Source organism: Sardina pilchardus, chromosome 18 (genome assembly GCF_963854185.1).
Source record: "Sardina pilchardus chromosome 18, fSarPil1.1, whole genome shotgun sequence".
NCBI lineage: Eukaryota > Metazoa > Chordata > Actinopteri > Clupeiformes > Clupeidae > Sardina > Sardina pilchardus.
In genome coordinates this window covers 6,927,503-6,952,482 of record NC_085011.1, presented here as the reverse complement: position 1 = coordinate 6,952,482, position 24,980 = coordinate 6,927,503, and the positions used below count along the sequence as shown (strand labels likewise).

General features: G+C 44.1%; 1 protein-coding gene across 2 annotated transcripts in view; it reads left to right on the top strand.

The window, feature by feature from the left end:
* The window catches only part of LOC134064289 (Kv channel-interacting protein 2-like), a 27,924-nt gene extending 3,430 nt beyond the window's left edge, over positions 1 to 24,494 (top strand). The window contains exons 2-8 of one of the 2 annotated variants that reach the window (XM_062520160.1): positions 20,087 to 20,211; positions 20,491 to 20,560; positions 20,816 to 20,886; positions 21,925 to 22,032; positions 22,159 to 22,263; positions 22,784 to 22,846; positions 23,042 to 24,494. In XM_062520160.1, coding sequence (XP_062376144.1) covers positions 20,087 to 20,211; positions 20,491 to 20,560; positions 20,816 to 20,886; positions 21,925 to 22,032; positions 22,159 to 22,263; positions 22,784 to 22,846; positions 23,042 to 23,089 — 590 coding nt within the window. In that variant the 3' untranslated portion in view covers positions 23,090 to 24,494. Of the gene's footprint in view, positions 1 to 20,086; positions 20,212 to 20,490; positions 20,561 to 20,815; positions 20,887 to 21,924; positions 22,033 to 22,158; positions 22,512 to 22,783; positions 22,847 to 23,041 lie in introns of those variants that run through there. The other variant, XM_062520159.1, reaches the window with a different exon arrangement.
* Positions 24,495 to 24,980: the final 486 nt, after the last annotated feature.

The window sequence follows — 24,980 nt, the reverse complement described above, 5'->3', positions numbered from 1 at the left end:
CATGAATTCAGTGCATTATCTGTGCCGTTACTTCACCAAGCTGTGGCGTATGAGCGGCATGGTAAAGATCACAGTGCCGGGCTTGTCAAATACACAATTCAAGTTAAGTACTGCACAGCGATTAAGCAAACAGTGCATGTTCAGAATGTTCTGCTAGATTTCCTAATGTTAGGCCATTGATTTTACATGCTGGACCACATCAATGATTCTAACCAACTTCTATTTAAGAGCCCAGAGGTGGAAAATCCAGTTTCAGAAAGTAACAGTCCTACCACATATCTGTGCCAACCATTCATTTAAACCTGCTGATTCTAGTTAGATACCAACTCTTCAGCTAGGTAGAGCAGCTAATTGATGAGATCACCTGTGCACAGGTAGAACCAATAAATTAAAAAGACTTTTACTCTCTGAAGCAAAACAGAGTTTTCCACCTCTGTAAGAGCCTACATGTATGCATAGATAAAACATAGGTTTGTTGAATAATAATCACTCCCCCGCCACACACACACCCCACTCTCGGTCTCATCTCATTTCCATTCTCAAAGGACGGTCAAATTCAGGCTGATTCCCATTAGGCTAATGAGACCCACTGTCACCCCCCCCCCCCCCCCCCCCCCCCCCCCCCCGACTCATCACCACCCACCATCCAGAGCATCTAGCTGGGAGGATTGATGAACTCCTACCACCTCCAATGAGAGACCAGTCAGGGGAGGGGGCACAACACATCAGTGGGAGTTCTGTCAGCCAGTCAGTGGGCTGTAGTGGGCTGACACAGCTAATGTGCATCTGAGAGGATGTTGCTGTTCCTCTGTGTTGTTTGTGGACAGGATAATTCAGGTGCTGTGCCTTTGCTGCCTCATTGCCTTTAAGACTCTCCTCCCCACTGAAGGACTCGGAGACGGCAATAACATCCCGAACATTCCCCTTTGCCGAGGTGAACGGAGTAATGACACGAGGGGGGCCAGCTTCATGAGCCGAAAAATGACTCAGACTTAATGCGGTGATGATGCCAGATGCCTGAGCTTAAGTGCCGAGGGCTGGGTGTCCATGGGAGTGTCAGCGTTTACGTTTACACCTATTCATTCAGCTGACGCGTTTTAGCCCAGGCGACTTACATATGTCAATTATATTACAAGGGCCATTGTTCTGAGGGCTACTCGGGGTTAAGTGCCTTGCTCAAGGGCATAGTGGTGGAAGCCAGGGAATAGAACCCACAACTGTTCATCATCTGCATGCTAGCTCAGCTCTTTAGCCACTACGCTACCACTGCCTCGCCATGTTCAGAAAGTGACTGCTTTTTGGGGGGTAACTTTATAGGTGCTGCTATCCTAATGAGGCTCAAGATGAACTATCTGCAGTGCATAACTTATGCTAAAAAGGCTTTTGTCACGAGACCAAGCAAACCGTTTTGAGTGCTCCAGTGTAAGGCAAGGCAAAAAACATTATACGAAAAGCTGTAGTCTCCAGAGAGAATCTCTCTAGCCTTCTAGTTTTCTCTGTGCTGAAGTTTGAAAGAGATATGTGCACCGTATACCCTAGAAAGCTCCTACAAATCAATAACATTTACACTGCTCTGAGTTCTGACTCACTTTGAATCACAGTTTTGATACTACTGAATTTGTATTCAAACCAGGTCATATATTTTAAAGATCAGAATTTCTTATTTGTTTTATTCTTTCATTGGCTTAACCTCAGATAGCCTACTACCCTCTGAATATCTGATTTGTAATTATTATTGCAATAATTCATTATTGCACAAGTTTTTGAAACTGGTTTTATGACACAAAAATATTCCACCCATTCTTATTTCTCAATATTTGTAACCTGTAATGCCAGATCTGTGCGCAGTGATTCTATTTCTTGGTGGGGAATCTTTGCTGCCTCTATGCCAGCCGACTGCCTGAAGAGAGAGAGCAGCATGGCCAGGTTAGCCAAGCAGCGGGGAGGTCTGACTGACCACTGCGCTAAATAATATCAAGAGACGGATGTTTGTGCAACACACAGTGTGGTGGTCAAACAGCTCATTGACCATGAAAATCGTACCTTCAGCGTTTAGGAAAATGAGCTTAACACAATTTCCTCAACACTTAAGCTTTTAGCATTAGTGTAACACTCCTTTGTCCATTTCACTTTTTTTTAGGGTGGGTTTTTTCAGGTTGTGATTACCGTATGTGAGAGATTGAATCATATCACGCCTTGTGAAACTTAAGACACTGTCAACTCTAACCATGTATACTCTGGGGAGAGGAGAGCGCTATGATAGTTTTATGGAAGAGTGTCCAAACCCAAGGAAAGCCACTCCAGCAATTTAAGGATGATGCTAATGTCCTCACAATGCACCCTTTGCTAAATTACATGAATCTGTCAGCTCAGCCATTACAGTGCCATCTCTCTCTCTCTGGCAGTAATGACAACCCAAAGGGGTATCTCCACTATTTTAAAGATGATTGACTCCCCATCATAAAAGATAACACTGTTGTCGATGCCCTCATGCGCAGTGCGGGATGCGGTGAGTAATAGGCCCCATCAGGGAGGCTTTTATTCTGCCTGCTTGAAAAGATGGGTGCTGTTTAATCTCCCAGTGCTTGGCCGTGGTGCTCAGGGAGTGCTCAGAGTGATGGCTGTTGCTGGCGGACGAGGGTTTTGCGGGTTGTAAAAGGCAAGACGGATTGCCATTTGGGTTAAGCGTGGTCTATTTGCACATGGACGTGTCTTACCTCATCTCTGAAGCCTCCCTGAGCCATCGTCCCCCACCCCCATGACCCTCCACACACACACACACACACATGCGCGCACACACACACACACACACACACACACACACACTCTCCCTGCTCCAGACCTTTTAATGGAAGCACTTGGCATCCGTGCGAAGCCCCCTAAGTGTAGCCTGTGATTGGAGCTAAGTGAGGGTTTTAAATGTCGCGGTGAGGGCATCTTTCAGGCGGTCCCGACCGTGACTGCTGCGCGTCTTCTTTACACTCCCCTGCCACGGCTGATTTACCGTCAAGACGCCGGAACAGAGGGCCCAGCAGAAAACCTATATGACGCTCTCAGTGTGTGTGCGTGTCTGTGTGTGTGTGTGGTGGTGCGTGTGTGTGTGTGTGTGTTGGGGGTGGGGGAATCATGTGAAGTTACTCTCAAGTGGTTAGTCTGTGTATACAGCATGTCAGCTATGGCCTCCAACTCTCTGTTTACATACTGCAAGAGAAACACACGCCAGCTGCACTTGTGCAGATTACCTGGGAAGGGTTCTAGCCATCTATGTCCTTGTTTTGCCGGCACACAAGTGCGCGCACACACACACACAGACAGACACTCACACACACACACACACACACACACACACACACACACACACAGACCCACGCACACACACACAGAGAAACAGGCAGACAGACGCACACACACACACACACACACACACACACACAAAAACACACACACACACACACACACACACACACACACACACACACACACACACACACACACACACATCCCCACTCCCACAACACTCCGTTCCTGATGCACAGCCAGAACTCTTGACACTTTTTCAAAGGCGACGGCAGCAGGGGCCTGGGAGACTGGCGTTCCCGGGGCCTGAACTCTCTCTCACTCCCCCTCCATCTCTCTCCCCCCAGCGCTCTGCCATAGAGGTGCATTTCATCAGTCAGCCGCTGCCTCATCACTGCCGCTTGCTCTCTCTCTCTCTCCAACAGGGAAGTGGATGGCATTGTCAGTCTGTCTCTCCTTGTAAACTGAAGGCTGAAGGCCTGTGGGAGTTGATTTTCATTGGCCCTGCACACAGATGTGATGGAGAGGTTTTAATCAGATGCTTCTGCTACTTTAACATCCTCGGGGGGATCATTCATAACTATACCACGCTCATTTCAGCTGACCACACATGCATTAACAAAAGTGATAACATATTTAAGGCCTATCCTTTACTTTCTCAATATCCCTGAGGTAGGAAGTCAATCCTAAAGTTCAAAATGACAATATCTGATTTTCGAAAAGCCTACAGCCCACTTGTGGAATGTGTTATGGTGGTTTATTTTTTATTTTTCTCATTTCTAGTTTGTTGTGTTTTAAACTTCACTGAGTCATTTGACTCCTCTGGCGATGCTTGTACAGGCAAAGTGCTCGCATTGTAATATGGCAATGTGTGTTGCCGCTGTCTCGTACTAATGCGAAGAGCAGTAATTGCAGTACCTCTTCACTGTCTGCTGGGGTGTTCTGTTCTCCCTATTAAGCAGCTGTTAGAGAGGAGTGATTGCCTGTGTGTCAATGGTGCAGCATGCTCTCTGTAAGCAGTAGTGTGTGTGTGGTGCGCCATAAACAACCGGGGGAAATTGATGGTGTGCCGTTCCGGTGCTGTTGAGTTTGTGTTTGTCAGGTGCTGGAGGGAGATGATAACATATGGCGCCGTACGGTGAGCGAGGAGAAGAAAGGACCCATAAAACAGCAGCAGCAACACCAGCGACAACAACAGCAACAACAACCACACAATAGTGCTGTGGTGCATGGGGTTCTGGCAGGAGCTGTGCGTATCCGGTCTAGCGGCCCTTCTGAACAAACAAAGGCCGGCTCTGACCTTCAGCTTCACTGCCGCCGCTTCATTAGTCTGAGCCCCCGCCATGACAAGGGATTCTCTCCACATCTTCCTTTTCTTTCTCCTTCCTTTGTTATTTTGTTTTCTTTCACTCTGCCTTCCTTCCTTTCTTTTCTTTTTTCTTTCATCTGTCGGTACCTGTCTTACTGGCCTCCCTTCTTCGTTCCTCTCCTCTCTGTCTGCCTTGTATCTTTTACCTTCGGCTGGGCATACCGCCCACTTCCCCGGCTCCAGCTGCCCTCTGGTCCTGCGGCCTGCGCTTGTGAGCGAGCAGGCGGGTACAGTAGGCAGCGGACAACCTGCCTTCACAGTCACTTATTAATTAACCTTTTAGCTTGCCTGACTTTGAACAGGGCGACGCTCGGGGGAGAGCAAGAGCCGGCGGGAGTCGCTAAGGCACAGCCTTTTATTGTGCCGTTTTGTGCGGGTTTGGCTGACTTTATCAGGCGTGCGACCAGTTGGCCACAGCAAAAGGCAGAGACTGCCAGGGGTGTGTGCTAATACTTCACCTGCAGAAGGCTAAATTAGCCATTAGGTTTGTTTTGTTAAGAGTGCTGTGAAATGGTTTGTTGCATTGTTTTTGTTTCACATTGCACCATGCAACTGTTTTGTGCTAGTGGGCCACTGTTTTTGCGTGTGTGTGCGCAAGCCTGTGTTTGTGTATGTGTGTGTGTGTGTGTGTGTGTGTGTGTGTGTGTGTGAGCAAGTGAGTGTTTTGCAGATGTTATCCTCTCTCGGATGACTGTATTCTGTTTAGTTATAGTCATAATAAAGCTTCAGTTTAGCTTCTGGTGGAATAAAATAGTGTCTCAATACACATGCTCTCCAGCCTTATTCATGTGTACTGTAGCTTCTCTCACAATTCCTGACAGAGCCAAACTGCACGTAGGCTATGTTTCACTTTGGTAAATGTGAAAGTCAATGAGAACAGTTCTCTGACGTGACCAGCGTAATATATTGTTGAGTCTTGTTCCTCCCCACTTTCTCTTTCTCTCTATATATGTATAATCAGACCTCATTATCTTAACAGAGTAGCTTTTGAATTATCTAGCTTGGCATAGACAGTCGGTTGCACTCACATCTAATTTTAGTGCCATGTCTAAAGCAGCATTAGAATACACAACGTGAGTAGGATAGCAAAGAGCGAGCGTTACTCTCAGAGCTGAATCCAACCTAAAACACAGGGAAGGTTTTCGTTTTGCCTTTGATTTTCTTTCTGACTCAACTCCCAACAGTGAGATATAGAATGATATATTCTATAGAATATCATTAACTTAGATAGATAGATCTCTGTGAAGGAATGGAACATCAAAATGAATTGACTCTACCTTTCAATGTTTACGTAGACGGTATCATTGCACATGAAGGAGATACAAACAAAGACTATTTTTGTTGGTCACAGGAAGCATCCAAAGACTCTTGGTGTAGAGGCTACGACATTTTCTCTCACCAAGGAGCACACTTAACATAGACATTATTGAACTACTGCCCTGCTACTTCTTAAGGCGTACTGTAAGACAGAGTGACACAAACGAAGAAAAAATGAACTCTGTTTTACTACAAGTCTGACTATGAGACATTAAATATGCAGGGGCAGAGAAGAAACAGGGGCCTTCGGCCAGAGATCTTCGGATGAAACTTTAATGTGCCAGAAGACAGCAGCCATTAGTCTTCTTCGTCTGTGATTTTAATGACGTGAGAGAAAAGCCCCAGCCCGTCCATGCTAGACACACGTTTGGGTTAGGGTGATGATGAATCCAAGGAGTTCATGGATGTGGCCTACATGCAACAACTCGACTGTCCTGAGCTTTTGTTGTCTTTCACGATTCCGCGTAACTCAATATACTGCGCAATGCAGCCGGAAAAAGTCCAACTGAGCGAGTCAGATCACGGCTAATATCAGTAATGGATTGCTGACAGTGAGATGTAGACATTAATTATGCATGATGTGACCTGACAGTGTTTTTGGGGAGTGTTGTCAGTGATGGTTTCTCAGTGTTTTATCAGCCTCGGGCTGTTTATATTAACTCCTCTGGTGGGCCAAGAGTGGTCCAGTCCCTCTGGGAGAACAAAGTCTGCCCTTGGAAAACAAGCCAAGATGTTTATGCAATGGAAGATTCCTTTGAATAATATAATCTGCTTAGCAATACGAGTTGATAATAAAAATTAACATCCTTAATAAAGAAAAATCTTAATAAGAATTAGTGAGTCAGTGTAAAATGAGATGACATAGCTAGCTTGTAGATCGCATACTTCATAGTTTCTTAATTTTTGCACCCAAAAACAATTGCATGAGAAAAGAAAACATATACACTACATTTTTAATGAAGCTTAAACTCAGATCACAATTTGAAAACAACATATCCTTGCACTGATGCATTTACAAGAACCAGTCATGTTTAGTAATCTTATGCATAGAGTCTTTGCTCTAGTGAGAAGCAGGGGTTTACGTATGATAATGAACGATGCAGAGCATGTTATTTATGATATCAATAAAGTATCTATCTATCTATCTATCTATCTATCTATCTATCTATCTATCTCCATCTATATCATTTTATATTTTGGTATGCAGCTTTCAGAGGAAAGTTACTGTGCAAGATGGACTGTTGAGAAGGAAAATAGTATCCGTGACTGAATCTGTTGTTTTGAGACAAAAATACCACATGTTGTACTTGAAATAGAAACAAGCAACAGTTGTGAATCTATATGTATGTGTAGTAGATGTGGCGGATTGAAAACAGGAGTATTGATTGGCTGGGCTGAGACTGGGCGTTGTATTGGGGATGCGATGATTGTAACGTGATCTCTGGCTGGCTCTAATGGCTCTGTGTGGTCACTATGGTCACATTCCTCCAACTGGTCATGGCACATGCAGTATTTCATAGTCATGGTGTTATTCGTCTGTGAATTTGTGTCTATGAATTATGGAAAGGTGCTCAGATTTTTTTTCATTTTTTTTTTTTTTTTTTTTGGATATTGGATTCAAATTGCATTTGAATGATCAAATCCCCTCCACTCTGAAAGCCATTTCTTTTTCAGAGTAAATTTGCTCTACAGCAGTAGTTGTGAACTCGTCTGACTAGATTAATGAACATCATTAAGACACTGTGTGAAGCTTATACTGTAAGATTTAGAAAAGGTTGTTTTTATCTCTATGTACGTGTGTGTGTGTGTGTGTGTGTGTGTGTGTGTGTGTGTGTGTGTGTGTGTCTGTCTGTCTGTCTGTCTGTCTGTCTGTCTGTCTGTCTGTCTGTCTGTCTGTCTGTCTGTGTCTGTGTCTGTGTCTGTCTGTGTCTGTGTCTGTGTCTGTGTCTGTGTGTGTGTGTACGTGACACATTTACAGTCACTTGCATTCATGAGAACTGCGTACAGCCTTAACACACTGATTCCCCCAACTCTTAGCCTATCCATTGTGTCCTCATTGATCCTGATTACATCACTATGGGATAATTACTTTTACCTGTCAGACGTCTGGAGGAAAATGTCTCTCATCTATTTCTTAGTGTTGAGGCTGCGAAACTCAGAGCACAAAGGAATAATAGGTTTTGTCTGAGAAAGGAGATCTGGACAGCTTTAATATCAGCGAGCCGAGAAACTTTGCAGAGACAGTTCAGGTGTTCTACTTAATGGCACCGTGATGGGCAAATGACGTACAACTTCTGATTACATTCATCCTTGATCACTCAGGTGTCAGTGGCAATAGGGCAATCTGTCTGATTTTTATCGTAGCGTAGCTATAGTGTTTGACACAAAATGCCCTGCCTGTCAGACCCGATTGTGAGCTTTCAAATTGGAACCGAGGTTATCATTTCCTTTTGGACAGGCACTTTAAATACATAATATGTCTCTTTGTCAGACTTTTGTACAGTTAGTTACAGGGAACCGTTTTTGCACATTCTACAGTTTTTTAATCCAGAAAAACAACACATTCTTAATTGAGTGGGAAATGCTTTCCTGTCAAGATGGATGGCAGAAATGTACTTTAATGTGCTTAATGTCGGCTTCAATCAGAGCATTGCCCATTATTGAAGTGAGCATTCCAGACTGTTTTGACATTTGTAAACAAAATTGGAAATTTCATAGTCTAGGTGAACCCAGACAAATCTCTGAACACATTCAAATGTGTTCTCCAGATTCTTCTGGCCGTCCTCCAATTCACAGCGATTTCCGACATCCCTAAAAACCCAGGATCCAATCACAGCCACTTATTCAATACTTATACAATGATAAGAGGAGTCTGGTTAGCAGCGTGATTGCACACAGCCAATGGCTTTGCTGATGGAGTCAGTACTAGAGGACTACAAATCTTTAGAACCAAGTAAACAACTGCATAACCCTCCCAGAAAGATGTGCTTGCTGTACTTCCGAGGGTAGAACGGTATTTTTGCCCTCTTGATGACAGATTTGTTTTAGTCCAGGTGCATTAAAACCAAAAGATCTCGGAGGAAAAGGTGGGGGTGGTTCGCACACTGAAAAATTTGGCTAGGAAGCTTGCTGCTAAATAGCTTCCTGTACTTCCAAAAAGATTCAGTAAGAGTTTAATACCAATTTAAGTTTGATTTCACTGCTGGTTTCGCTCCTTGGAAATTTGAAGTGAATGAAGGGTTCTCTTGTGACAGTCAGTCTAGCGTCAGCCAGGCAATACATTTCACTGTTGACCAACTCAAAAAGCCATGCCGCTCTGCCAACAGGTTGCACAGGTGCACATGGTGCAGGTGCACCTCCTATGTCATCATGGCTAAATTATTATTATGAATATGTCATATACTGTAGCCTACATTATACAGTTGTTATCCATGGGGTAGTTCGGAAGTCCCTACTGTGTTACAGTAAGACATGTCTGTTGTTGTTGTTGTTTTTGTCTGATTTCTTTGGAACACAAAGGGGCTTACCACATTAATCGTGTGTGCTTTTAATAGCAGTAGAGAGGCTGGAGGTTTGTGGATGTAGTTCCTCCTGCACCTTTTGTCTTCTGTGCCAGGAGTGAAGCAGACTACTTGTGGAGTATGAGGTCATATCAGGGGCCTAATTTCCATCACACACACACACACACACACACACACACACACACACACACACACACACACACACACACACACACTCACACACTCACATACACACTCACTCACAGGCACAGCAGGACTAAGATGAATAATTTATGGGAGGGCAATACATCCCCCTCTTGTGCCAATTCACTTTTTTTTGTGACTTTTCCAGGATATGAGTTCTCTGTCACCAGTTAATTAAATCCCCCCTCCACCCCCCGGTTCCCAGCTCCATCTGCAGGTGTCCAGAGGCTCTCTGGGATCTGAGGGCCTGTTGAATGAGATCTAAAAGCAGCACGCTACCACGTCTGTAGAGAGGGAGAGAGCAGAGAGACAATAATGTTGTCATACTGTACATGCCCCCCCTGCAGCAGTGAGAGAGAGAGCAGTAACACACTCACTGGGTTGGATCATTGTCGCTGGGGTGCACGCAGTAACAGCCGTGTTTTTGGTTTCACCATCGTAATGTCCATATCATCACATGTTGTCTTACAGTAAGCACACAAAGGGTGCTCACCATATTAGTTATGTGTTCTTATAGTAGCTATGGAGGAGGGAGGTTTGTGGATGTATACATACTCCCTCCTGCACCTTTCTCTTCTGTCAGGAATGAAGCAGACTACTTGAGGAGTATACGGTCATATAAGGAGCCTAATCTTTTCTTCACACACAACCAACTTTTAACCTTAGAACTTCAGGTTCCGTGTGGTTGGAGAATTTGTGACTATGTTTCACTTTACTTTCACTTACTTTTTTACTTCAACTTAATGATGCCGGAGAGCTACCATTCATATATATGAATTTACAGTAAGAACATGTTGTTAAGCTTGATCAGTACCAGAGAAGGTTAAAGCGTGCAGTAATGAAGGATCTTTGTCAGTATACTCAAACCTGTGCTCTATCTGGGCCAGCTGCATGGCCAGCCCCAATGCCTCGTGACCCTTCACACGATCAGCCAGGCGGGCGGCAGGATGAGCAGGCCATCGTTCTCCTGACTGAATGACGAAGCACTGCGGCGACGACCCGGGCTGGTAAACAGGCGCTGCTGCGTGCGCTTCTGTGTGTACTGCCGCCGCCATCTCGACAGAAGTGCCCATCGCCACCTAATGCCATCATTAGCCATGGTTTGTTGGGGGGGGGGGGGGGGGGGTTGGGGGACGGGCATGCAGACACCGGGCGTGACTCTAATGGAGATCTATGGGCCCAGCTGGGTAGGGCAGGTGTATGAGAGACGGATCAATAGGATGGGGGAGATGAGTCTGGGTATGCTGAAGAATGCGGCAAAGAGGCAAATTATGGCTGAGATGGTTTTCCAGGTGTTCTACATGATACATGATTTTTGTCAACGTATCAGCATGTCTGTCTGCTGACTTAATGGTAATGATGGGGGAGTGTCTGATGCAGTGTGTGTGTGTGTGTGTGTGTGTGTGTGTGTGTGTGTGTGTGTGTGTGTGTGTGTGTGTGTGTGTGTATGTGTGTGTGTGCACTGTGTCTTGACAAGCATAATTCATCAGACTCCTGAAATAATATTATTATAAACTTTTTTTATATAAATATTAATAACTATAGTTATGTACTGTATACACCCAGATATGAAATACTGGTTGCACATGTTAAATAGAGGTTATACACAATAGAGCTACTGTATAAAATATAAGGACAAAATCAGGAAAATGATCCTGTACTGCCCTCTGCAGGGTGATATATGAACTACCACTCTAATAGGAAGTATAAGGTGAATGTCAGCAGTGACTTATGTTTGGCATGGCATACAGAATTCTTGATGCAGTGTTCTATAGTTATCCCCAATAGAATCCCTCTCTTTCAATCACACATTATACCCTCCTTCCATTGTCATTCCATGTATTGTTGGCGCCAAGATGACAATGGAGTTAGGCTGCCACCTACAGGCGCATAATGGCAGCACAGAGATAGATACATACACCCAGTGTAGTTCAGTTGTGTTTGTGTAAAAGAACAACTTCTGGAAAGTTCAGTTGATATTGTATTTCTTCAGCTTTTGTTAAGTTATGTAGTTCAAGTCAAGATGCCACAGTGGTGGTATTTGTCTGTTTTGACATAAAAGGGTCTTTCATCCCAGATTTTAGATTCACCTAGTTTTTATAAATATCCACAGAACCTAATGTGTATGTAAATGGATTTTTTCACCACACACACATAGACACACACGCACACAGGCACACACGCACACACGCACACACATAGACACACACGCACACACACACACACACACACACACACACGCACGCACGCGTGCACACACACACACACACACACACACACACACACACACACACACGCATGCACACCAAGGAAAAATGATAAGTGCCACAAATAGGGAAAAGGAGTGCAATTTGTCAAGAATACCTCTTACCTCCACCATTTTAATCAGGTTTGGGAGTGATAATTGCAAAGCTCTAAAGAAGTCTAAATTTGGCACGATTTAAATGGAAGAAACTTCACCCAGAAAAGACATATTCCTCAGAATGACAAATATGGAGTGTTGGACTAACTGATTTAACACACTATGAGTAGAGGGTGACTGTGTTTATTCCTGTAGACTTTCAAAAAGGACAGCAAGAAGACATCCATCTGTCCAGTCCAGATGAACTTATATGCATCATTAGTCACACACACACACACACACACACACACACACACTCATGCACATCTGCACATAATATACACATGCTGCTACCAAGTCGTAAACATGTTTGGACATCATCTACTTTCGTCATTGTGTTTGCTTAGAAGGTCAAAGCTCTGAGTGGAATATTTACAGCAATACGCCCAAAATACAAGATGCATTTGTAAATTTCACTGATTTTGTCCCATAACAAACTAAATTATTACTATTCATTACCATTAGTTTGTTTTGAAATGCAAGAGAAATATGATAATAACAATCATATGGTGATTTAAATAGGAAATCCACTGTGATATTATTGCTGCAAAAGCTTAGTCTAACGTGTGTTGCCTGGGCTGTGTTTTGCTGTAGGATAGAATAGGTAATGGACTTTTTCAGGTCATGTTTGTAACTTGAGCTATTTTAGGATTCCTCTCTGTGCTTGTTTACTGACTGATGGACAGCTAATTCTGTTAGTTCCATTCATAATTGCCGTAAATATGGAACAGTCTGTCCCAATGGGGGTCCGGTGACTGTGGCTCCCGCAGGCACTGCACTTAATGACTGGATGATGTGGAAAAATAAGCTGTTGATTCTGAGTTTGGGCGTGCGTAGGGCTGTGTAGCTCTGCAGAAACCTGTGTTATGGTACATGCACACAGCAATGCAGTGCTCGAAATGTATGTGTATGCGATGGTCCCATCGGTGACAGTTGTCATGATGGTCATCGCTCATGCAGCTCTGGTGCATTGCTCTTTTTCTCTGTCTTTCTCTTTCTCTCTTTCTCTCTCTTTCTCTCTCTCTCTCTCTCTCTCTCTCTCTTTCTGTCTCACACACAGACATACACACACACACACACACACACACACACACACACACACACACACACACATACACTCACTACCTCATTATTCAGGTGGCAGAAAAGACTGTCAGACAGGTCCAACCCTCAACCCACTTTCCCTGTCTGAGCACCAGTGATAGTGTACTAGCCTACTCTAAGGGTGACATGTGACTCGCTACCATATTTGTCCGTAGAATAACTGAGAATAACTGCATATAGTGTAATAGTGGATAGGAATGTCACTTTGTGCGTGCGTGCGTGCGTGCGTGCGTGCGTGCGTGCGTGCGTGCATGTGTGTGTGTCTGTGTGAGTGAGTGAGTGTGTGTGTGTGTGTGTGTGTGTGTGTATGGATAGTAGTAGGACTGGCCTGAGCCACACTGCATGGAACTGTGGCCATCTCTGTCGTCTCAGGAGGGGGACCCGGGTCCCATCTGTGTGTCAGTGGTGGTTCGGACTCAGCTGCCAACCTGAACAACCCACCACCCCACCCCAACCCCACCCCTCTCTCACCCCCCTCTATTCCCGTCCTCCTGTCCCCCCTCCCCTGCTTGACCCCCCTACTCCTTCTCCTGATTCCCCAAACTCGCACCAAACACATCTGACCCAATTAAGCACAGCAAGCCAAGAAAAAGCAGGAGAGGCAACAGAGAGAGAAAAGAGGGAAGAGGGGGGTCGGTGGGAGGGGATTAAACATCAGATGGTTTGTGATTCATATAAAAAGAATGGATCTCAGCTTTGGTAGTCTAGTATGGGGTAGCATGCCCCCATACACACACACACACCACACACACATACAGACACACACTCACTGAACTGAGTTAACAGATGGAGTAAGGAGGGAACCAGGGAGTATGAGGTGAACCAAATTGGTGATGTCTCCATTTCTTCATCTGCGGGGAGTGAGCACCAGTGCAGCAGGAGACCCAGAGGCTCTCACCGGTCAGGGACGGACAGGGCAGGGACCCCTGACCTCACGCTCACGCCATCTGTCACCTCGCAGGCATGAGCTCAGGCCACCTACTGTACTGGAACAGCCAAGATGGACGGATGTCAACACGTGTGACACATTTCAACACGCTGTGAGAGATTGCTAACAGCTAGAGAGGAAAGAAAGACAGAGAGACGGCAAGAGAAGGGTGTCAGAACCCCCTGAACAAAAAAAGAGAGATTTTTTGAAAAAAAAAAAAAAAAAAAAAAACTTGTGAAGGAAAAAGAAAACAAACAAACAATCAAAGGAGGAAAATAGGTTTACACCTGACGATATAGGCTAGGACATTTCGCAGCTGGAACCTGTGCAAAGGTGCGACCGTGTTGTCGGGGCTCCAGGGCTGTGAAGTGAAGCCCAGGGGGAGGGAAGGGGGGTGGGGGGTGAAGGGGCCGTTCGGGTCGCTGAGGACAGAGGAGAAGGGAAAGCTCGGGATGCAGCTCTTCTTCAGGGAGGAGTGGGAGATGGAGGGGCTGCAGACTGTGGGCATCCTGCTGGTCATCTGCAGCTCACTCAAGCTCCTCCACTTCCTGGGCTTGATTGACTTCTCCACAGGAGGTAAGAGAGAGAGAGAGAGAGAGAGAGGAGAGAGAGAGAAAAAGGGATATTATATATATATATATATATATATATATATATATATATATATATATATATATATATATATTCTGGTTGTATACATAAGAATATTATAATAAAAAGGATGTACTGTATGATCCTAAATAGCACATTAGTTATAATAGCAATATGGTGACTTAGTGAGTGTGAACAGTAAAGTATACATGTCAATCTTGCAATGAATGAATGTAGCAGACACAGGTGTGTAAGAAGTAGATGCAGATGAGGATATGGGCTGATTCAAGTCCTGAAAGCCTCTTCACTCTTCATAGCTCACACAGCACATGAACAGGACACTGCCTCTCCTTGAGTGCTGTGCGATGTAAAGGTTGCCGCAGGTGTGTCTGACGTAGTGGCAGGTAAAGGGCCATGATTATTGCTGGAGCTATTTACAGCAGAGGGACAGGATGTGTGACATCAAACAGAACAAAAACGGATAAATCGAAAAAGTGATGTAGCGCCCGGTGCAATTTCACAACTTCCGCAGGGATCATTGAAGTTCATTGGTTTCGAGGTAGGCCTACTGTACATAGTGATTGAGTTGGATTTTGTTTAATTAGCAGGGGAATAGAACATGGCAGATAGGCTACATTAAGAAATATTTCATCATTAGTGTTTTTATGAATGTTGAGAAACCAATTTCGTAAGTAGGGCAGCGCCATGGTTGGGTCTGACAGCAACACTAGCACAGCGTTCATGTAGTTCACTAAAGAGTGCCGTAGGTCGACTCTCAGGTCATCTCCAAATCACCCTGTCATTTCAAAGAAAAGCGAGCAAATTTGTGCCAATTACTGACCAATTATGGAAATATAAATGAATTGAATAGTGGTTGATAAATTGCCATTGTTGTTCCTGGTGTCTTTTTTTCCCTTTTCTCTCTCCATGTTCTGATGGGGCTACCATTTCTCTTTCCCTCCTGCGAAGACTCTCTGTATTTGTTCTGTTCTCAGTAGTCAACGCTGCTTCCTCCTCATCCTCATCATTTCAAATGCAGCTGGTCCTTTATTACTGCCCTGGAGCAATGAGTTTAAGTTGATCAACGGTGATTAATTACCCTGACCTCGTTTCCAGAACCCTCAGGTTTCTCACATGGCATTTTCAGTGCAGTTCGCTTGGTGTGTTGTGTGTTGGGAGTATGGGGAAATATATCCTCCCTCACTTGTTGTGGATTTCAAATAAGACACAGACCAGTTAATTTTATTTTTTACAAATACTTTTGATGAAGTTTATTGAATATTATTATTGAGATAAGTGATTTCAAAACAGACTGAACTGTCGAATCATGTTCCTATACTAGATCCAGATGTGTCATGCAGAAGAGAGGTGTGCGGGTCCAGTGATGCATCTGACCTCTATTGAGACTGAGGTTGGTCAGACATCTTTCAGGGTCAGGGCTTTCTTACTCTTGTTATGTGTATTTTATTATGCAGCCTACTGTACAGCATGTGATGATTGTATCTTCGAAAACCTGCGCTATACAAATAAAATACTCTCTTATTTACTTACTTTCTATGCTACTACTGAAATGTAAGGAAGCTTGCTACCGGCTTTCAATATTATATATTCTTTTCTAGCAGAAATGTGGTTTCAGTGCACATGGATCCTTGAAAGTATGTGAAATGAAGCGGAGTGAAAAATATATTTTTTTTCTTCTGACCAGTAAAATGCCTTCCACCAAAGAATTGAAGACATAGATTATTTTCTTTCATTCACTTCCTGTAACAGCAAATTGTCCCCTTTTATAAAGGTAGGGTAAGTGTGTACGTGTGGCCTTGAAAGGATGTAATACTGTATGTAGCACAGTGGACAAGGGCAAAAAAAAAACCCCTCCGTTTTATCTTTCTACAACACCATGCACACTGGCAAAGATGTATGGTAGGACCATGAGGAAAACATATAGTCTTCGACAACATCTGTGTATTTTTGTTATTGTTCTCATACCAGTCAGTATTCTTTTTTACTGGAATTAAAATGTGCTTTCAATCATAGTTTAATGATGGAAATAAATGCCTAACATCAGTGGAGTCTTTGTAGACCATTTCTCTTGCTGGTCAAATCAGCTTGGCCACACCTATAAACACACACTCGCACACGCACATACAGATACAGACACACACACGCACACTTATGCACACAAACACACACACACAAGCACACACACACACACACACACAAGCACACACACACATACAGTCACCCTCAGGCCGGAGGCTAGGGCTCGGTTGGATGGCCGGAAACATAAATCTGGTGCTTAGTTGCCCATGACATAGCTGGTCCGACTCCAAGTGACGTGACCAAGGTGGGACCTGAGCACAGTGCCAGGGTGCAGGGAGGGACTGGGCGGGGGCAAGAGACAGAGAGATAGCGAGAGAGAGAATCGCAAGAGGAACATCCCGCAAGAGGATAAATACAAGCGCCTGCATGACAAGAGATAAGAGCAAAAGGGAAAGCTAAAGGTGAGACTAGAGGAAGAAAGAGAGAGCAAAAGAAGAGGAGGGCGCAAAACGGATAGGGTGCGTTTAGAGAAGCAATTTGGCACCGAGCGAAGCCAGGTCGCCGCTGCGATGGCCTTCATCCCTCAGACTGCTGGAGCCGTGCTCAGGAGTGTGCGAGGCCTGCTGCCCTACAGGCACAAGGGCAAGAGTAAGTGCTCCTTATACGTCTCCATCAGCAGCGCACCTCACCCACTGAACAGCAGAGAGACACTACTGCTGCTCTCTCCTTTCTCAGTTATACTGTGTGGACCGTATTGCAGTCGTCGGGTGTTAACGAAAGCTTGGTCTGGTGATTCGTTTGACATGATTTGTGCCATGAAGGTCAAGGGCATCCACCTGTGTTTGATTTTGATCTTGGTGCTTTTTGTTCTCCGTTCTCGTGAGTCGTGACGCGATGGATTCTGTTTCCGTGTTTGTAAAGAGCTGTGTTGTTTTCGCCGCTCCGCTTGTTGACCCATACAGTCACTGCATTCAGTCTGCAATGAAAGGGCCGGGCACGTCTGAGAGCTGGCGTTTGCACCCTGGAGTCACGCAGAAGGGCGGGTGATTGGCGGTCTGGTGGTGGTGGGGGGGGTCCACCGAAGGGGGGTGGGGGGGGGGGGGGTTCTGCCTGGTGGAGCGTGCAAGGGGCCAGAGCCAAAGTGACGGCTGACTGGCGGTAATCAGAATCACTCCAGCAACTACCCCCATGTTGCAAGGACACGCCATATGAGAAATGTGTGGCTGCCCTCTCGTTTGCTCAAAGGCCACGGTGTCAGATCTCAAGGTGGTGTCATAAAGGTTGCCACCACACGACTATTTGATTGCGGTGCACGGCCTGATTAGAGTGGCGGTTGTGGTTGTGGTTGCGGTTGTGGTTGTGGTTGTGGTTGTGGTTGGGGGTCGTGATGGAAACCACTGGGAAGGAGGTTGACGAGCCAGGTCAGCAAAACGTCTGTGCGGATGCTTCAGAGAGACGTGTCTTGCATGCTGCCTCCCCCTGCATGTTCTCCGACAGGATGAAACACACACTCAGGTTGCAAGTGTGGGTTTCTGGTGGGTGTACTGTGTAGGCTGGCATATCAGCATGCGAGTGTGAGTGTGAGTGTGAACTGCTTTTTCAACGAAGAGTCAATTCATGATCAAAGCTCATGGATCTATTTGTACAACTGATGTATATTAAAATATCAGATGTACATGATTATCTATGAATATCCAGGTCAACTAATCAGGCTATTGTGTCCGCCTGCACTAACCTCACTAGCTAGAGTTCTTTGACTAGACACGATTGTTATCGTTGTTGGGTCTTCTCAACTCCTTGCCTGTTTGCACGACCGTGCACCCGGAGGGTGACTATGATGGTGTGTTCATGTGTATATTTCTCTGTGTCTCTTTGTCTAATATCTGTGTTGTGGTTGGTGACTTTCACAGGTAACGCTCCCACCAGCCAAAGCAAAAAAACCATAAAACAGAGATTCCTCAAACTGCTGCCCTGCTGTCGTCCCAGCGCCGTCCCCTCAGTCTCTGAAAGCAAGTGCCTCTTTGCTCTGTCCCGTGCCAACTCCTCTGTACCACTCGTCTTTGTCCCCCTGACTGTTCCTTCCACCCTGAGCCAAGCGCACACACACACACACACACGCACACACACACACACACACACACACACACACTTACCCTTCCCTCTTTACACATGTTCTCATGCCCAAGACATTCACATTCATACTGTACATATCGGTCAAAAGTTTGGGGTCACTTAGGAATTTCCATTCCACTCCATTAAAGACAGAATACCAGCTGAGATCAGTTGCTTTGTTTTTTTATCAGGGCTGAGAAAACGTTGGAGAACGTGCAATTATGTAAGCACATAATGCAATTATGTAATAATTGCAATTATGCAAGCACATAATGTAATGCCCTGATTAAAAAAAAAAAAAAATCTAATAACTGATCTCAGCGGGTATTCTGTCTATAATGAAGTGGAATTGAAACATCTAAGTGACCCCAACAAGCTCTGGACAGGTCGAGTAAATACAGGCAATACACACATAGAGTTGCTGTCTCACACACATACTTAAGCACGTTTGTGCACACTTGAATCAGAATGCCTCATGCATGCCACTTCAAATATTGAAGCAATCTATAGAAAAATAAATGGCATGCACAAAAGGGGAGAATATACATGGATAATTAGCCACGACCGGCTGCTAACAATGCACAGCATGTCTCGGACTTGCCTCCTGGGTCGGAGGATAGTGTTTGAGAGTGATGAAACTGGAGCAAAGTGATGCTTTAGGGGCTGAGGGCTCAGTGAGGGCTCAGCCATTTCTCCCCCCCGGGAGTGGAGTCGGTGGAGGATTAAGGAAACTCAGGTCTCAGGTCCCAGGCATAATGTTGAGTGGCCCTATACTTGCACTCAGCGCTGTGTGCATGGGAGGGGACTTAAAGCCACAAAGTGGTCCTTGGGAAGGAGATGAGAGTGAATGTCTATGTGCTTATGTGTTATGATGGCCCCTTCCGCGCTCTCTCGGAACACTTCTCTGGTGGATTGCTTCATCAATTCATGTTGGTCGGTAGTCTGTTATTTGAAAAGCAGCACAATGTGTATTCTCAGAGGACAATTATGTGAACATTAGTTTTGGTGTATGCTACAGGTTGCAGGATTGGATGTGAATTTCATTTTTTCCACCTTATGTTGTTGTCCTCTTCTCCCTTCAGCGTATTTGATACACAGAAATATACTCAATGTGAATAGTATTTTGTATGGATTGTGTAACTGTAATTGTTTTGGGAAAACAAATACAGTTTTGTATGCTGTGGACATGACCTTCATTTTAGACCCTTGTGTGTCTCTAACAGACAGCATTGAGGATGACTTTGAGCTCTCCACGGTCTGCCATCGGCCAGAAGGTCTGGACAAACTACAGGAGCAGACCAAGTTCACCAAGAAGGAGCTTCAAGTTCTCTACAGAGGCTTCAAAAATGTAAATGTCTCTTGACAATGGAATTGTCATGGAACTGTAATTCATGGCTCTCATCCCATGCTTCATCCATTGTTGTCAACACGCATGTCTATAATTTGCTTGGATGCCAAACATTGCATCTATCTTATCATGTTTGATGTTTGTGTGTGTGTGTGTGTGTGTGTGTGTGTGTTAACTATGCTTTATTTACATAAAACTCTCTCTCTCTCTCTCCCTCTGTGTGTGTGTGTGTGTGTGTGTGTGTGTGTGTGTGTGTGTGTGTGTGTGCGCGTCTTGCAGGAGTGCCCCAGTGGTGTGGTCAATGAAGAAACCTTTAAACACATCTACTCTCAATTCTTCCCCCAGGGAGGTTAGTGTCGCACTAACACACTAACCACACAATTTCTCTCACATCTGCACCAAATGTTTTTGACCTGACCGATTTTATGGAACACTACATAATTTCATTTTTACTGCATCGTAATCCATTTTACCTTAGACTCTGTTGAAATATATATCTTAGGTAGAATAGATACCTGATGTATCTGATGTACCCTTTTAAATGTTACCTGTTTTCAATTGCCAAAATGCAATAAATATGCAATGGGGACTCTTCTTCTTGCAGACTCAAGTACATATGCACATTTCCTGTTTGAAGCATTTGACACAAATAAGAATGGGTCAGTTAGTTTTGAGGTAAGCATCATTTATATACAGTACATGTTCTCTTGGAGCTTAAAAACAACACAAATGCATTCACAAACACAACTCAATGGTACAAGTCTTTATTAGGACCACACTTAGAACCTCTGACATACATCATTTGTTAACCCTTATGTTACCCTCAAATTTTACCGACATTCTATTTGAAAAGTCATGAAACATGAAGCAAAACAAAACAAGTGAACCATATATTTTATGATGCTAAACATTGTTTGAGGTCAAATTGACCCCAAGGATAACATGAGGGTTAATGTATTTACTTGCATGTCACTCAGAAATAAGGTAGCCGTTGTAAGCTAATTTCAGCTGTGTCAGATGCAGCAGATCATCTGACTTCTCTTGGTCTGGGAATATGAATATAGTACTGACAGATGGAAAGAAATGTGTTACTCTCCACTGGATGTTGTTGAAGTTGTGGTCATTTTTAAAAGGTGTTGTATTTTTGTACGGAGGTCAAACAGGGAACAAGGTCTCTTGGGTGTGTATGTCATGCATCAGAAAAACAAAATTGTGACATTGGCTCTATTTTTTGTAATACATTTTCCAATGTCCCTTTTATTCCTTTTCTTGCTGTTTCCTGACACGAAAATGTCTCTATTTAAAAAATAAAATAAAACTAATTTAGTCCAAAGACTTTCTCAAAATTCCATACAAATTTAAGGAACACTGAGTAGCTTATCACATTTGGTCAACCAGGTCCAGAAATTATTGGGCTGAGCAGGACTATACTGTTATGTTTTCATTCAGGGTTTGTTTGTCTGTCTGTCTGTCTGTCTGTCTGTCTGTCTGTCTGTCTGTTTGTTTGTTCGCAAGATAACTCCAAAAGTTATGGATGGATTTCAATGAAAGTTCCAGGGAAGGTCTGAAATGACCCAAGGAATAAACAATAAAATTTTAGGAGTGATCCGTATCACTGTCTGGATCCAGGAGACGTTTATGTTTTCGCTTGGTGGAGGTTTACGCTCTCTGAGTGCTTTTCCAGTTTTAATGCTGTGTTGTCCTCTGTCTTAGGACTTTGTCGCAGGCCTTTCGATTATCCTGAGAGGGTCAATCAATGACCGACTAAACTGGGCGTTCAACCTTTATGATCTCAATAAGGACGGCTGTATCACCAAAGAGGTAGGTCTCTCTCAAGGCCAGCCCCTGGAAGCCTGGATTATTGTCTGTGCTGAGAGATCTGTGCTCACATATGGTCCCCCTCCACCCCTACCCCCCCTCTTCTGGATGTCTGGTTGTCTGGTTTAGGAGATGATGGACATTATGAGATCAATTTATGACATGATGGGAAAGTACACCTACCCCTGCATGCAAGATGACGCTCCAAGGGAACACGTGGAGAACTTCTTTCAGGTTGTCATTCGATTTTCATACCATATCTTCATATTTTTTTCTGATTCACTCACTCAATTAATTCCAGTATTTATTTTATATTGTACAGAAATCTTTCAGAGGTTAGGTATCCATCTCTTGATATTACATGTTTTTTTCTCAATTTAATCCACATTTCCTCTAATACCCAAGGACTGCCTTGAGGCATATGAATAGTTTTTTACGTCTCAACCGATTAGTCACTGGTTCTCAGCCACTCTTAATTTCTTGTGTTGCTAATATTTTGCACTCCCACACCCCCAGTGTTATAGCCTAACATCAACACAAGGTGTGTGTGTGTGTGTGTGTGTGTCTCTGTGTGTGTGTAACATCATTTATTCATATTTCCATTTCCTTCTTACGTTTTCCATTAATCCGTTGCTAATAAGCTAACGATTTCCATTAGTAGCAGTACTAAAACATTGTCATCTTTTGCACACAAAGTTAAATGAAATCAAACTTACCCTGAAGTAATTATAGCTCTCCCTTACTGTTCCTTTAGAAAATGGACCGAAATCAAGATGGTGTTGTCACTATCGAAGAGTTCATTGAGTCATGCCAAAAGGTAGGAATGAATCCATTTATTTTTCCGACAATTTTGATCCGATTGATTTTGATTCCACCTATATTTTGTCTGTGTTGTCAAATACATCCCATATTAAAGTATATATTAAGTATTTTTCTTTATGAAGTGAAGCATTAACAGAGCTATTAACAACGGTCTTCTCTTGACGATGTGTCCTTTCTGTCCACACCTCAGGATGAGAACATCATGCAGTCCATGCAGCTGTTTGACAATGTCATTTAGGAGGGTCAACTGGTGGAGAGGACCCAGAGGCCTAGTTGTCTGGACTCCATGTTGGCCTAAGGACCCCCACAACTGGCCTCCTTATCCTCCAATGTCATTCCTTTTTTCCTAGAGACACTTGAAAAAAAAAGTGGGGCTGGCTTATAGACACACACATTTGTTATTTTACATTCATCATGTTCCGAGGAAGCTTGTGTTGGCTCATTCGAACTACAGTCCCAGTCTGGGAGGGTGTGTGTGTGTATGTGTATGTGTGAGTGAGTGTGTGTGTGTGTGTGTGTGTGTAGGGGGTTGATCAAGACAGAAAGATGCGTGTATATGGGAAGACCAGAAGATGACTGGAAACGTGGCGACGACGACAACGACCCTCCAACAACAAACTGATTTTATTACCGCATGATGTCACAATTAGTCCACACTTACCTATTTACCGAGATACTCCAAAGCCTGTCTGTTGCTCTATGTGTGTCCACACAGGTGCCTCGCTCCCCTTTACCGTCCGCTGTCGTCGTTGTGCTTGTAAGGTTGTGTAAGGCTCTACTGCCGTCACTCAGAATCCCAGGCTACCTACCTAACCACCACTCACTCACTTGCCATAAGGTAACATAGGCTAACCAGTCTGCAGCGGTTAGCGGGGCAGAAATTAGCCCATACATTCCAGAGGAGTATTCAGTTTGAGCCTTGAAATCTTTAGCTGTCATATGCTGACTGTTTCTCTCTGTGCCCTCACGGACAACTTCCGGTTATAAACTCAACACATGGCTGATTGCGATGTGGGCAAATGTCTCACCATAGCCAGTCAATCTTCTTAGCTAATTGTATTGTATCTAGAATTGGAGTGATCATGTGAAATAATAGTGTCCTCACTCTGCCATGTAATACTCGACTGTACCATACAGTAGATGATGTCATGGACACACTGATCAGTGTAATATGGTTTGAATAGATGAGAGAGGGGCTTCCTTCCCTCTGGCTGAGGCCTGGGATGGACGTTAGTATGTTGCAACACATTGTCAAAAGGAGCAGCCATCTTTCCTCCAAGTTTATTTTCCCATCAAACACCAAAGAGAAAGGATCTAGTCAGTTTACCCTGATCCCCATGCTCTCTTCTTTAACATGCTACCATCACTCGTCTCAATGCATTCTGTGATGGCAAGGGGCCTGGTGGGGAGAATTAGGAGGGGTCATATCAGCAGGGGGAAAGGTGGATCTGATAGTTTTCCCATTCAGAAGCATAGGGAAAAGGGACTGACACTGTTTTCCCATTCAGAAGCATAGGGAAAAGGGACTGACTGTTTTCTCTTTCCAGTTGAGATTACTACCGACACCTCACTACAGACAGCCACAATAATAAGTAACATATTTGACAAAGACCATCACAGAAGTACACATCTAGATGGGGTGGGAGAAGGGAGGGTGCATACAAATATTTATTGGTAGTGAAATTTGTGTTTCTATAGTTTATTTATTTCCCGAGCAGTTAAAAAGGGACGTGTAGAAGATAGACGAGCTAGTTTAACACAAGCAATAATGTCCCTTCATCAACTGTGACCTGAAATATTTATAACGTTATCCACTGAGAATTGATCTAAAAGAACCAATGATCAGTTGGCAGAATGAGGTAGTGTGTCATGTCTAATTCCTACTGAGTATTCATTTGTGGTCAGCAGGGTGCAGACCATTGGTAATGCACATACTCTGGATCACTGTGGTTGTGTTCACTGTCCCAAGCCTTCCAGTGTCTCCTTTGCGTAATTCTTGACCCTAAGCCTATGAAGTAATTATTGGCACTCAAGCTTAATGTTTGTATGATTCTTGTGCAAGTGATGGAAGGCTGTCGCCTTACCTCAACATAAGTAAACTTGCTACAGGAAGAGGTCCAGTGTAACTG